The sequence below is a fragment of the Pinus tabuliformis genome, chromosome 6 (genome assembly GCF_031772625.1).
Source record: "Pinus tabuliformis cultivar Carrire ecotype Pingquan chromosome 6, CPIR1, whole genome shotgun sequence".
NCBI lineage: Eukaryota > Viridiplantae > Streptophyta > Pinopsida > Pinales > Pinaceae > Pinus > Pinus tabuliformis.
In genome coordinates this window covers 1,295,030,120-1,295,045,955 of record NC_142292.1, presented here as the reverse complement: position 1 = coordinate 1,295,045,955, position 15,836 = coordinate 1,295,030,120, and the positions used below count along the sequence as shown (strand labels likewise).

General features: G+C 41.3%; 1 protein-coding gene across 2 annotated transcripts in view; it reads left to right on the top strand.

Moving 5' to 3' along the window:
* The window catches only part of LOC149263356 (uncharacterized), a 186,367-nt gene extending 171,629 nt beyond the window's left edge, over window positions 1–14,738 (top strand). For both annotated transcript variants that reach the window (XM_089426163.1, XM_089426167.1), the window contains one exon: window positions 12,671–14,738. In XM_089426163.1, coding sequence (XP_089282289.1) covers window positions 12,671–14,448 — 1,778 coding nt within the window. In that variant the 3' untranslated portion in view covers window positions 14,449–14,738. The remainder of the gene's footprint in view (window positions 1–12,670) is intronic.
* The last annotated feature ends 1,098 nt before the right edge of the window (window positions 14,739–15,836 follow it).

Here is a 15,836-nt window from a genome sequence, read left to right as displayed (position 1 = left end):
GTATTCTTCGATAATATTCTCATTTACAGCAGGACTTGGGAGGAGCATCTTCAGCACATTGAGACAGTATTGCGTATCTTATAGGAGCAGCAGTTCTATGCCAAACTCTCCAAGTGTGAGTTTGGATTGACAAAGATGTTATATTTGAGACACATCATAGGGGTGGAGCGAGAGTCCATGAGGAGAAGATTAGGGCCCGCAGAGAATGGCTGGAGCCGAGAAACGTGATGGAACTTCGAGGATTCATTGGAATTTGTACGTACTACCAGAAGTTCGTCAAAGGTTTCTCACAGCTTGTTGCACCCTTGACAAACTTGACGAGGAAGGGGGCATTCAGTTGGTCGGATACAGCGCAGCGAGCTTTTGACAGGCTCAAGGAGGTTATGAGCAGCTGCCCAGTGCTTGCATTGCCAGATTTTACGCAGCCATTTGTCTTGGAGTGTGATGCATCAGGAGAGGGGATCGACGCAGTATTGATGCAGGGAGGTCACCCTATAGCCTTTGAGAGCCGAAAGCTCCTTCCGCACGAGAGGTTGTAGTCTATATACGACAAGGTGATGCTGGCCATCATGCATGCATTGGCTAAGTACCGACAGTATTTGGTGGGCAACAAGTTCAGGGTGAGGACTGATCACAACAGCCTCAAGTTCTTTTTGGAGCAGAAACAGTTACAGGAGAGGCAACAGAAGTGGATCAGTAAGATCCAAGCATATGATTTTGACATTGAGTATGTCAAGGGTAAGAACAACGTGGTAGCAGATGCCCTCTCACGTAGACCAGCTATGTTGTCTCTTATGAGCTTGGATACAGATTGGAGGGCTCGACTCTTAGTAGAGTACTCCAAGGACAATTTTGCATGTGAGATTCTGGATGGGCAGGTGGCAGATGACGGGTACAGTGTGATCAATGAGATCATCTATTACAGGGATCGGATCTTCTTGACTTAGGGGTCTCAGCTCAAGAAGAAGATACTCTAGGCATCACATGACTCACCATTGGCAGGCCATCAGGGGTTTACCAAAACCTACAGGGCCATTAGAGAGAGGTTCTCATGGAAGGGCCTCAAGGAGGACGTACTCCAGCATGTCAGGGAGTGCGATGTTTGCCAGAGGAACAAGGGGGAGATGAGCCATCCCGTGGGACTATTGCAGCCTCTTCCCATTCCGGAGGGGAAATGGGAGAGTATTTCGATGGACTTCATCACAGGGTTGCCCATGGTATAGGGCAAGGATTGTATCTTTGTCATTGTTGATCGGCTGACGAAGTACGCACATTTCTTTGCCATATCCGCACATTATACAGCAGCACAGGTGGCCGAGTTGTTCTTCAGGGAGATCTTCAGGCTACATGGTCTTCCTAAGACCATCGTCAGTGATAGGGACAACCGTTTTATGGGCGGGTTTTGGCAAGAGATTTTCCAATTGGTGGGGATGGAGTTGACACCAAGTACCAGTTATCACCCATAGACGGATGGGCAGACGGAGATAGTTAACAAGTGGCTGGAGGGCTACTTGCATAACTATGTTAGTGGGCAGTAGCGAGCATGGCTGCATATGGGGAATACTGCTACAATACTTCACATCACATGTCCATTGGTATGTCACCATTTTATGCCTTGTATGGGTATAATCCTTTATCTTTTGTTGACGTGATGTTTGGTGATAGCAGGGCTCCTAGAGCCAAGATTAGGATCCAAGAGAGTCAGGATATCCTTAGAGCTCTCAAGGATAACATGGCTACAATGCAGAATCAGCAGAAGCTGTATGCCGACAGGGGTCGGGTGGAGAGACAGTTTGAGGTAGGGGACATGGTCTACCTACGATTACAGCCATACCGACAGTTGTCGCTGAAGCAGAAGGGGGCTGAGAAGCTCAAGCCCCGCTTTTATGGGCCATACAGGGTGATACGCAGGATTGGACAAGTTGCATATGAGTTGGAGCTGCCCCAAGGTAGCAAGATTCATAACATTTTTCATGTGTCATGCTTGAAAAAGGCATTGGGGCAGTGGGTGACGGTGACAGATGAGTTACCACCCATGTATGATGAGGGGCATTTGGTATTGCAGCCAGAGGCTATCATTGATACCAGGGAGAGGTAGCTGCGGAGCAGGACGGTCCAGGAATTCTTGGTGAGATGGAAGAATTTACCGGATGAGGATGCCACTTGGGAGAGTGAGAAGATCTTACAACATCCATCACTTCAGTTGCTTGAGGACAAGCAACATTTTGCCGGGGGAGACTGTAATATTCCTAATTAGCCATGGCTAATTGGAATATTTGATTTTGTCCAAATTTTGCCTTCTATAGTTATTTGTAAATAAAAAAGTGAGGAAGGGGGACATAACTCACTTTTAGAATAAAAAGTCACTTCCTAGTAGCACAACGTTGTGACTTAAAGGGGAGCCAAGGGGGCCAAAGGGGGACGCAGAAATGGAGCCCACGCAGACACATGGAGGGACTGCGCAGGAGGGAAGACACACGTGGCAAGAGGGGAATCACGCAGGAGGAGGTGAGCCTTGGGATTGAGAGAGGCAAAGGCTATAAATGAGAGAGGAGCCCCCTCATTTTGATCATTCTGTTATGAGCATTTGTGATAGTCATTTCGACTTGGAGCACGCTGGCTGTTTAGCTAGTCTGCAGCACTGTTTAGTGCATTGAGTGTCTCCGTTCGGAGATCTCACCCTTAGCCCCGGGGGACTTCGAGTGCTTGCTCGGGCAAGGTATTCCCATTGGCATTTCAGCAGTAGTTTCATCAGCCTTTTTGCAGTAGTAGTGGCAGCGTTTTGGAGGACTGCGCAGCACTAGGAGAGGGACGCAGTTTTGAAGGACTGCGCAGTACTGTGAGAGGGACGCAGTTCTGGGTTGAGGGTTTGCAGGAGGTTTGGTGCTGAGAGATAGAGCAGGGATCAGCCCTTGCATAGTGGGGAGTTTTGGCGGGGGTTTCAGGCAGGTTTCTGGAGTATCTCATTTAGTGGCAGTGCAGAGGAGTGAGGAACTGTGCAGAACCCCAAGGGGGTGATTTTCGGGGGTCAGCCATTCCACGAGAGCTTTCTGGGTTTTTTGGGTTTCTTGAGTAGAGTCCGATTCCAGAGTTTCAACCTTTTCGGAGGAGGGGAGCAGCTCCAAATCCTCATTTGATTTCTAGTAGCAGCAAGAGCATAGCAGTTTCCCAGCAGCTTGGACGCAGATTAGAGAGGGGCCATTCTTTCGCTATTCTGAGTGTATTTCTTCACTTGCCTAGTGCAAGTAGAGGTGCCATCTTCCTGATCACCTCCTGTACTCATTTTATTACTCAGTATAATAAAATGGCTTAGCATTCTCTCTGCATTTCTTGTGTATCTGCTTATGGTTTATTTGATATATATTGTATCATTGTTATTTGTATCTCTTTGAGCATTCTCGGCTATTATACCACTTGTGTGTTTCTATTATACTCTTAGACAGAGTCTAGAAAAGGCCAAGTAGCCTTCGGATCTCGTCCTTTTTTAGAGGCGACATATCTGGTAAATGCCCTCCCAGTCCATCTCTGGTTGGAGTTTGCTTGTGTTTGAGGTATATTCCTGATAAGCGATATTACAATAGCATCAGAGGTCTGTGAGTCAGATGGTGATAGGGATGCCTGAATTGAAAAGGAGCATGAAAGTACATGTTTGAGATGTACCGAAGGAAAATATTACAAGGGGACCATTCCCCTCATGTAGCAGGTCCACAGGTTTGGAACAACCTGAGGAGGTTTGAGATTCATGATCGGAATTCTCATGTGTGCAGGTGGAAGAAATCCCTCTATGGCTTGAAGCAAAACACCCTGGGCGTAGTATGAGAGGATTGATAGCTGTTTGATGAAGCTGAGATTCACTAGGAGTGAAACCGATCAAAACCATTACCCGAAGGTTGTGGATGATAGACCTCTCATACCGACACCTTATGAGGACAACCTATTTTTGATAGGTGCATACCCTCTCATTTGCAGAAGTAAGAGGGAGTTGGATTCCGGATATGGAATGATAAACTACAAGCCTGTGACTATCTCGAGGATCTTAACCTTCAGAAGTTATATGGTAGTGATGTCAGACCAGATTTGGGAAATGCCTCTAAGTTTCATAAACTCATTTGCGTTGATGTTCTTGGTGAACTTCCGTCCAGACATATGTTTTGCAGTTAGCATGGTGAGCTCATATGTGGTTGAGCCTCACTAGATTGGTGCCAAGAATCTTCTGAGATATCTTCGGGGCACAATCTCTCATGGATTGAGATACACTGCCGGAAATATGAAAACGCATGATTATTCGAACGCTGACTGGGCAGGTAGTGTGGAGGATCACTAGAGCACTTCTCAGTGCTAGTTCTCTCTGGATTCTGCTTCGATATCATGGATGAGCAGGAAGCAGAAGTCAGTTGCCATAAGCACCGCCGAGACTGAATACATAGCTACGAGTATGATCTCATGTGAAGTTGCTTGGCTGTGGAAGCTCATCAGTGAGTTGTTTGTACACATGATTAATACCACTGTGATTCTTTGTGACAACCAAGGGGGATTCGATTATTAAGAAATCTCGTATTCGATGATTGCTTCAGCAGATAGGCATCAGATACTGCCTTATCTGGGATATGGTAAGTCGATGAGCGAGGAGGCTCCATTGCATTGAGACTGATGTACAGGTCGTAGACATTTTGTCAAAGCCCCGAGGAAAGGTCAAAACTGTGACTTTCCCGAATGACTTGGAGTCGTTGAGAGACCCTCTTATGAGGGTTGAGTATGATGTATTGAGCTCTGGGAGCTCCAGGGGGGTGCGAGGTACTTCTTGGAGCGACATGTGACCATAGGGCGACTCACTATCCCCTGGTGGTGCACTATGTACAGGGTAAAAGGTTCAACCTTCCCCTGTGACATCCAGTGGCGATTGTGGAACAGGATGATTAGTTCTCCTGTGGGCCAGGATGATTAGTTCTCCATGGCGACTGTGGAATAGGATGATTAGTTCTCCTGTGGGCCAGGATGATTCGTTCTCCGTGGCGACCGTGGAACAGGATGATTAGTTTTCTTGTGGGCCAGGGTGATTAGTTCTCCGTGGCGACTGTGGAACAGGATGATTAGTTCTCCCGTGGGCCAGGATGATTCGTTCTCCGTGGCGACTGTGGAACATGATGATTAGTTCTTCTGTGGGCTAGGATGATTAGTTCTCCGTGGCATCCATTGGACAGGATGATTCGTTCTCCTTTGGACAGGATGATTTGTTCTCCTGTCGAGGCATCCTACCCATGCAGTCTGGGACTCATGGGAAGTACCTCTCATCTGATCAATGAGCAGGGAAATGAGGTTAGGGACCATAGTAGTACTATTGATGGATGCATCGTTGTATCTACCGTACTCTCTATGTTAGGATGACCTCCATTGATCTGGGATCAATGAAACTGATCTGGGATCAATATGAGTGGTTTGAGGCACTCTCTTGTGATATTGATCTGGGATCAATAAAACTGACTTCGGGTCAGTAAGAGTGATGTGACACAGTCTCTTCAGATGAAACTGACTTCGGGTCAGTAGAGAATGGTATGAGACATTCTCGATCAATTCTTCTTCTTCATGGTTCAGCAGGGCAGAGCAGAACAAAGCAAAGCAGACTTTAGCAGTGCAAGGCATTGATGGCAGAGATAGTACAGTTGGACATATGGATAAGCGGATGGAGTTCTCCCTAGTTGAGAGGGAGTGTTAAAATTGGCAACTAGGGCCAAACTCCATGTGCGTCATCTTATTAATGGAAGTTAATATTTTTCTTGGATCCCTCTCATCGAGAGGTGTAGGATTGATCTAAAGATCATCCGATTCCGATAAGTATTCATGGAGATATGAATTTATTTGTTTTATGGGACAATTCGTCAAGGTCGGCCAGCAACCTAATATACCCCACTTGTGCTCCACGTTTTGGAATAAATACAAGTGCCTTGCAAGTCATTTTCACACACAACTCTCTTGAGATTTCTTCTTCTCCACTTGTTTTGGGTTTTAGTGGAAAGAAGAATCTCTAAGGGAAAAACGCAGTCCTAGAGGATGATGCCCTAGCCGCAGAGGGTGGTCTAGCCGCAATCCAAGAGAGGAGATCTGGCCGCAGTAAAGAGGCTCCTTCACAGCCTAAATCTGCTCCTATACGTTGCCCTCATCTACCCTTATACGCTGTCTAAAGGATGCCCTAATCCGCTGTCATGAGGAGGCCTTAAATGTGCCCTAGCCGCAGATCTAAGGTAGGGTTACAGTTGATGTTAAATATGCCCTAGCCGCAGGTATCATCACAACAAAAGAGACTTCTAACGCAGACCTAAAATGCTGCTAGCTGTTAGGCCGAGTTTGAGGGCTAAACGTGTGATGATGGTGACATGTTTTAAAGACCAAATGCTGTTGTGCTAGGCTGCAGGCCATAGCACCACAGCTGGGCTTGTGTAGGGCAGCAAAAGGCTGTCACATGCCCTCAGGCAGAAATGCAGATAGGGAGGGATTCTATTAAGGTATGTCGTTATCCTTTAAAGGCTGTTTGGAAGTCTGTTGGAGAATCCAAGGCTACAGCCATATGAAAGTTGGAGCAGCATGATGTGGAATGCTGCTACAGCAAAGATATGACAGTGTTGGAGCAGTATGATGTGGAACGCTGCTACAGCATGATAGGCATCATAAGAAATGTAGTGCTACATGTCGTGTGCTTGGTAACCAAGTGCAGCATTGTGATAAAAGGAGTGGCAACATGGTGCAGTATGGAGCTGCAATAGTACAGCATGGTAATGAGCAACATAGGGCAGCAGCAAGAACATATGACAGCAGCAAGAGCATATGGCAGCAGCATATGGCAGCAACATAGGGCAGCAGCAAGAACATATGACAGCAGCAAGAGCATATGGCAGCAGCATATGGCAGCAACATAGGGCAGCAGCAAGAACATATGACAGCAGCAAGAACATATGACAGCAGAAAGAGCATATGGCAGCAGCAAGAATATATGGCAGCAGCAAGAATGTATTGCAGCATGCATAGTGCAATGAAGAGCTCAACATAGTGCAGCAAGACGAGATGCTGTACAGTGATGGGTACAGTCATAAAGCATGATGAGATGCAACTTTGTGATGATGGGTGCGGCAGTGCAGCACGGTGAGGTGCAGCATGATGACGAGATGCAGCACAATGATAGGTGAAGGAGTCACCTTGGAGAATTAGTTGAAGCAGCATGTCTTCAACTGATTTCATCTTCTTAGAGATTATCTATTCTCTTATCTAGAAAGTCAAAGTGTTGACTTCTGTTGTAAATGTACTATCTCTCTCTCTCTCTCTCTCTGCTGAACTATTGAAGAACATAGAAGAAGAATTGATCAAGGGTTTCCCCACATTGGGGTTTGTCCCTGGCTAGCGCCACATCTTGTGTCCTCTTGTCTTGGCTTGTCTTCTGCGATTTATGTTTATGTTCTATCTGCAGTTTACTTTAACGCTAATGTGATTGCTAATCTGGAAAGGATATTGAGCTAACTGTAAAAATTGAAATAAATTGCTCTAAGCATAGAACATACCTAAAACTAACACTATAGGACCCCCCTTCAAGGACTCCTGCTAGTTTGAGCGGTAACAGAGCCTTTAGCCATCAATGCAAGCCCTTCAGATTGAGCGATCCACCATGAAACATAATGAAGCATTTGATACTTCATAAATTGAAACCACCCAAAACATCTATGTGATCCATCGCTTATTGAAACAACAAGTCATTGTTACATATATTGTGAGTCACTGTCTCTGTAGAAATACGAGCACAGAGTGTGTCAAACCTCGTTTCTAACATAATTATGCCACAAAGAGTATGGTCATAAGTCAAGACCATGCCATCAATCTACTGCAAGCAACTTGAACAAATGCTTAACCATATCACTAAATAGAATATAATCTCACTATTTAATTTAAGTCGAGAATGCGTCTCACAGAGAAATTTCCCAGAATTTGTTGGCATTTAGATTGAAGAATCTCTCTATCTCGGTGAACTGGACAAGTTTTGGGCAATACGAGAGATTCTTCAAGCCTCCTATTTCCGACCTTAGCTCTGATACCATGTTGGAAAAATCAGGAGGCTTCATAATTAGATCAGATTTTCCTTTCTTTGATAACTTCTTGTGAAATTTGTTGGCTTCTTATTTATTCAATTATGTTCTTCTTCATCAAACAATTATCAAAACTTAAACATGAAGATCACAAGAAAACAAAGAACACAAGATATAGACTCCAAACTAGGGCAAAACCCCTCCAAGGGGAAAACCCAGAAAATTCTCTTCTTATAGAATCAGATCCAATGAGACATCCAAGACCCTTCCACCTTCTAGAAGCCAAGTCAAACCCTCCTCCTGCTCAGATTTCGGTCTTCCTCTTTCTTTGCGAAATTTCAGATCATATATTCCAAAAATTGTATGTCGAAAATGAGACCCAACTTTCTTCTATTTATACTTGTCCAGAGGGGTGTGAACATTCATGTCCCTTGGGGCTGAGCTTACATGACAAGCAGGGCCAACTTGACTTCTAGAGGGAATTTTTCCCAAAATACATAATTAAAAATTCTTTTTCCTTTTTCTTTACAATAGGTCCAAATAGGACTCTGACTCTTTGATTCAAGAAAATCTAGAAGCATGAAGAACATGCTTATCTAAATAAAATAATAATTCATGAGCATGAAACCCATGCTTTGAAAAATAATTTTTTTTTTCTTCTTTTGCATTTTACATAAAATATATAATGACATAAGTACAATGACAATTATCAAGACCGAATCTAGTTATATTTTCCAACAATACCATGGGTCACTTTTTTAATAATAGAGTGACTTAATAAGTTTTATTTCTAATTAAATTAAAAGTCACTTAGTATTTCCTTCTTTAATTTAATTACTCAAGATCACCTTAGGATGACATTAATAATTAAATTAAGTGACTCCCTTTATCTTGACTATAGCCTATGGGAATTGGGTAGGTTAATCAGTGACCCTCCTGTGATGATCACTTGAAAAGGGACATGACAGAAAATGGATTAACTAAGAAGATGGAAAGTGTTAAGTGTGATTTGGGATATAAACATGCTACTCTTACCTAGGTCTCTAATAGTACAAGTTGACTCAAGAGATGATGACATTTATGTAAAGGAAAATTTTGTCCCTATGGTACGTCAAGGAAAATAAAAGATTGTAAGTATTACAATGTGTTACTAGATCACATTTGATGTGTATCATAGTCACAACCACTTAAGAAACCATATCACCATGTCTAAGCAGGAAACCCATATACAAAACCATAGTAAAGCAATTGAAGTGAAGAAACTAACCAAAGTACCAGAATGATATGTATGAAAGTATAGTGTACTATCTGCATATGCATATACCGTTTCAGGTGTGAGTGAGGTGAGTTGATATACCATTAATGAGCTGACTAGGGTTGACTAAGCATATCCACAGTGAGATGAGATCATCATGAGCAAAAAAATGAAGGATGTTATGAATCTAAGCTCTGGACGACTGAGCAAAAGTGCTCACATTAGGTGTGAACTGGAACATCTTACTAGTAAAGAAGTGGCTCTAGAACTTGTTTCCAATATGTGATCACAATCTCCTCATATCATATGAGAAGGAAATAGATTAATCAATGTTAGCAAAACCCGACCATTCATCGAACAGGTAGAGTGCAAAAATGTGAACTAGACCAGGACTTCAAAGAAAATAGACCAAGAAACTAGTCAATCAAAAAATACATAAATATACAAATTTTGCAAAAAAAACATATATATTCATTTGCATCCATATGAATCCAAACCACTATACACAAATATGCAAAGTTTCTCATATATATAGCAAGGGTGCATATAACCAAAATAACACCAAGTGCAATCCATTTCTTAAACCAAAAATACATCAACAAAGAGGCTTTGATGGCCTCTAGGGTCCAAAATAAAACATACTACAAAAAATGCCTGAATATCATCAAAATCATTGCCTATATCAGGATCCTCATCATCAATATCACCCTCTAAGCATTACAATAAGATATAAAAGCTTAGCATGTCAAATCAAAATTTTGTTTGAGTGAAGGATTCATTTTTACTAGGTTCACGACAAAGGAGTTCAATAATCAATGCCACCAACATTGAGGTACATAGAGGGCTTGGAGCTATTTATTAAATGTTAGTTCCATACCCTCATGCATGATAGACTCCATTGGAAATTTTGTAATCCCCCCAATCCCAAAATCCTAAAAGCTGTTAAGTCTAGTTGATTTTGAGTGGGATCTAGAATTCTACTTTCACCATATGAAATCCAACGATGTTGGAACCACTCTCAAACATCTTGAAACAATTAATGTTAATGTTCGAAAATTGAGTAAGAGGATGAAAATGGAAGATAAAGGAGAATGTTGCTTTTAACAATTTAACATTAGAATTAATACATAGTATTAGTAGGGCCTTATGGGTTAGGCTACCCCACTCATAAATTAATGTTTTAAAAAAAAAATTGCATTCCAGTGGTCCTTAGTCACATTGTACGAAACAAGATAGTTACATATAGAACCGTCTGGTTAGATGAAAAAAGGTCGGTTTGGTACTGAACCGGCCTTTTTTTATCTAACCAACCGGTTACTGAATCGACCTTTTCCAATCCATGGTAGCGGCTCAGACCAATTTTTGCTTGAAAATGATTAGATCGGCCAATTCAGTCCTGTCCGGTTTGGTTTTCATAACACTAGATCCAATTCATGGGTCTTAGATTCAACTTGTAGCCTGCTTCCCAACTTTGATTCAACAACGGATATGGATCTCTTTGTACTTGAGCACCAGTGTTTCCATATGCATTTTTAGGACATTCCCTGAAGATGCATCTTTTTGACACAATCATCAAACCTACCATACTTGATAGCATTGAAGCTTGGGAGACTAGTGTGCTACTAGTGGATTGAGCTTGTGTAGAGAAAGGCCAATCTATCATGCTGTAGTGTTGATCCATGTTAAATGAATTGTTTTGTAGGCCATTTTCGAAGCTAATGTTGACACTCACTCGTTGCACCTTGAGAGACTTTCCATGCTTGTCATTTTTCTTCATAGTGTATGACCATGGGAATGATACCCTAATTTGGCCCCTTTATTCTTTAAAGGACATTGCCTCTATGAACCTCTTATTGTGGAGTTGGTGCTAATTTTCAAAGGCTTCTTTGCTTCTTTAGTCCATCAACATTTCTACTGAGCACCTTCCTCCTTTAAAATAATCCCTTGACACCCTTAGCTACCTTCCCCTCCTAAAGGGGGAGACCACTAAGGTAGTCAGAGGGGACATATACTGGTAGTACTTTCAGGTCACTTGGATCTCCCTCTCTTTCTATGCTTTGACCCTATGAAGGCCTTTTCTATATGCACTTTTTATGGCTGGAGGATGGTCCATTGTTTTCCTTGTCTATATTTAACATTATTGGCCACATGGCCTCATGATTCCACTCAGTGAATTGAGGATTTAGTTCCACTAAAGATGGGTTGACTTTAATCACTATATCTTGGATGTAGAGGATTTGTTAGTTGAGCTATGGTTAAGGATCACTTCATATTTAGTTGCCCTACATATGTTGTGAGATTAGAGGTAGATCTTATTATCTATAGCATCATTATGGAGGGTCTCTTGCTATCTTCTTTAACTATTGAGATTAAAAATGTTTGACTCTTTAAATATTTGAGGTGCTTAACCACAAATGACAAACCTTACGGGATCATGAGAAATTGGTTATGTCAACTAATGACCACGGGAAATGGGTTATACATTAATGACTCTCTACGGAATTAATCCCAAAAATGATATTTCATATGTTGGACTGCAAAAGCCCCCAAAAGTGCTTAAATAAAGAGTCAAGGTCATGAAAAATTGGTCATTTTCATACACTATTCAAGATTATGAGAAATCGGTCATTCTCACTAATGCCCATGGGAGACAATGACTTTCTCTATGTAGTTAATCTTAAAATTGATATTTCATATGTTAGATTACAAAGGTCCCAAAAATGCTGAAGTAAAGAGTCACCCATGATCTTTAATGTGGACTATTCAAGATCATGAGAAATTGATCATTTTGACTAATGATCATTGAAGAGTCAAGACGACTCATGCATTGATGACTCTTTCTACTTAGAGAAACCCAAAAATGATATTTCACATGTATTTTCTAGTTCCATTGACTTACTCTTTTAGTCACTTGTGGATATCAATAAAATTATCTTATCTATGTTATATCTTACCATGGCTATCCCTGGGTTGGCCAATGGATTTCTGAGTCTAATCCATTGAGGAAACCACTGATTTGACCATTTTTCCAAATAAGCATGTCGAATGACCAACTTTGGGGCAGGGGATTTGACTGCCATAGTCCATTGTGTCTGACTTCTACCTATGTTTGCAAACAAATTGAGATGCCTTTATTAGTTGACATATAATGCAAGACATGGACTCTTATTCTAGAACATATATTATCTTGCATATCATATATTGCCCACACCTATGTAATGTTGTAATGTTATTGTTGCTGGAGAGGATTGAGTGCTTGAAGTTTTTCTTTTCATTTTAAATCTAACCAAAACTATTTGTTTTTTAATATAATCCAGTTTATGATCTAATTCTTTGTGTATGATCCCAGGATATCATTTTGCAGCGTGCATTGAATATGTATTACGATTTTCCCCCATCTTGCAAGTTGAACAGCTTATTGTTTCTCAACAAGTGCAAGAAGTAAAATTATATGGTAGCACATGTTATCAGAATAATGGAATAAACTCTGAAACCAACATACTGGAACCCATTTCTAAGCAATCAGAGAGGCCCGACAGTATAACAAATTGCATTGGTTTATTAGATACGAACATTGTGCAAATGAGTGAAGGTGATTTGGTTGCACCATCAATGGAAGAGATGGCTGATGATTTTGTTGTACCAATTGGAGGTTCTTGTGGGAATAAAAAACAGAAGAATAAATTATACAAGGAAATGGGCAAACTGAAATCTAGCAAAACTGTCACTCGTACAATTGGTGAATTTGATTTCTTGTTTCAATGTGCTCGTTTTAATCCATATACACCCAATTCTACAACTAGCGGCAAACAATCTACAAGTGATTCACATACTGGTGATTTTAAAAACACTATCCAAGGGTCTTCTGAATTGGAATTTCCACATAAAGCTGCAACTAAGGAAGAGGTGCACCATTGGGAAGCTTCAGTTAAGTTTCTTCTGTATGCAGGTCCCTGGGAGGCTTTTGGTTTGGAAACACCTAACCATGCCACATGGAAAATCAATAAGCTTAATAATGTGGTAGACGAAAGCTCGTTATGTGCCGATAAAAGTGGAGATCCACCCACTGAAAGATCAATGGGAAATAGATCTGGGATTCATTCCTTAGGTCCAAGTATTGCCATTGGAAGCCATTCTAAATTATCAGGATGTACTTGGGGAAGTGATGCGTTTTTAGGTTGTTTCCTGGGACCACATATAGGAGAGACTCTCTGTGACAGAAAAACTCGACTGCGCAATCAGCTTGCTCTCTCCAAGAACTCATTAGCTTCTTCCTTTCTTCACAGGACTTATGCTATTGGAGATTTTTCAGATCAGCCCCAAGAGAAAGGGTATTTTTCTGCTGGAAATAGTAGTAAACAAGAAAAATGCTCGGTAGAGACAGAACATAAGTCCATTTTGAAGATTGTTCCAGGTGCACTGTTGAAAGGCTACTTGTTTTATGAGTATGAGCTATGGCAGCTTTTGAGAGTAAGGAGAAGTGAGAATAGGATAAATGGGTCCTGTGACTTTTGCACTAGGATGATGATGGATGCTTCAAAGAAAAAGCAAACCATTGAAGTCAACAACATTTCCAAAAGGCTTCCCATTGGGTCATCTTCCGTATTGCCAGAAATCAACTACGAATTTCATTGCTCTTGTTTTAAATTTAAGACATCTAAATCAAAGCTCAATCCACAGCATTGGATGGGTTGGTGGGTTCGCATAGACGAATTTGCCAAATTTGCACAAGCTTGTGAAAAAAGCAGGTGGTACATAGTTCCAAAGAAAGAGTGGCTTTCACCTGTTATTGTGAATGGGTTTGACATGGAAGGTTGTGCCAAGGTAATGATGTTGGACGAATTTTTGGCTACGGCTGCTAAGGTTGCAGAGGAAGCTACTTTGTCAGAAGTTCCACGAAAGAGGCGTTTTATGGTTGCAGAAGTTTGCTGGGAAGCTGATTCTGTGGATCCAGTTGGATCTGAAGGTCCATTTGAATGTGACAGTTCACCTTTGCATAGTCTTGGGGCTTGGATAGAAGTAAGCAGAGGATTTGTGGTCGAGGAGACATGGCCAGACAGCAGAGTATACAGGCCACATGGTTATATTCCAAACTGGTCACCCTGTTTGCAACAAGGGATTAAATAAACTACTTGCAAGCTGTAATGAACCAACCTCTGTCGATTGTACATCTGAATGATGACCAACTTCCCTTTTTACGAGCACTGTATTTTGTTATTAATTCAAGAAGTTCATGTGCGTGCTGCTGGAGGATACCCATATAGATATCTTCAATATGGGACAATATACATCCTTTCAACTTTAGCATGGACAGGTGGACTGTTATTCTGTTTGATTACAAATCTAGAAATGCAGCATCTTTAGATAGACTTGAGTCAGAATAATAATTATTTGATATAAAGCTGGGATATCTTAAATTATTTGTCCGTGGAGCTGGGGTCACTCACAAAGGAATTAAGAGTCTCTGTTATCATAAAAGCCTTTTCCCTTGGAGAACATTTATCACACACAGGAGTCTAGATTCTATTTTCGCTGCTACATACCATGCCATGCATGCCATTGAGCTCAATGGCAATGTTTTTCAACTTGCCACTGCACGTCACTTCCCAGGCATGTGGTCATTTGGCAGGGACAGAGTTATTCAAATCATATGATTGAACTCCACATCCCAAGTTTCTGACACCACTCCCTATTGTTATTTTTGTGGGTTAGTAAGTGGTCTCCAAAATCAGGCCAACTATAATTAGAATTTAGAATCCAATCATCCAGCCACCTTGCCAATTGTGAAGATCACAGATATTAATTTACCAGGAACTTGGAGCACACGTTTCAGTTAAATCTAGGTTGCATGTATATAATTCTGAATTCAATATTAGGGGTTGGATTCCTTCTTGGATTTCATTTTTAGAGGTTGCAGTTTGAGATCTTTCGAACAAGACTATTCTTTCATGTTCACAATATGTCTATCTGTCTGACTGTCTAGCCTTATTTTCTCTGAAATATGTTGGTGCAATCTATCTATATTTCTATGCATGGTAGTTATAAACCCTAAATATTTATGTTCTGACATTTTCAGCAGCAGAAACCTTAACCTTAAAGACATTAGCTTTTTAATAGAAAATATGAAAAAAATTTAGTTCTCCTTCCAAAAAATGATTCACAAGCACTCAGCCTATGGCGCAGTGAAATCACCAGAACAGACCTTCATTGATTTTGTAGAATTAAATTGTTGTCATCTTTGCTTGCTATTTCACTCTGCAATTATCTTGATTGTGTATTACTTGCAGGCTGAAACTAAATGAATAGAAAAGTGTTGAAGAAATTGATCGTAAACAATTTTAACGCAAAGATTTACCCTGGAGACCCATTTGGGAAAGCAACAAGATATGGATTTGTATGGCTTCTTTAATGCTTAAAAATTATTACAAATGGAATCTATACACTGTCAGTTTTTCCTGCTGCTGTGGCCCCAACTTCCCCAAGCTTTCCATTTCCAGTGCCAACTATGCTGACTG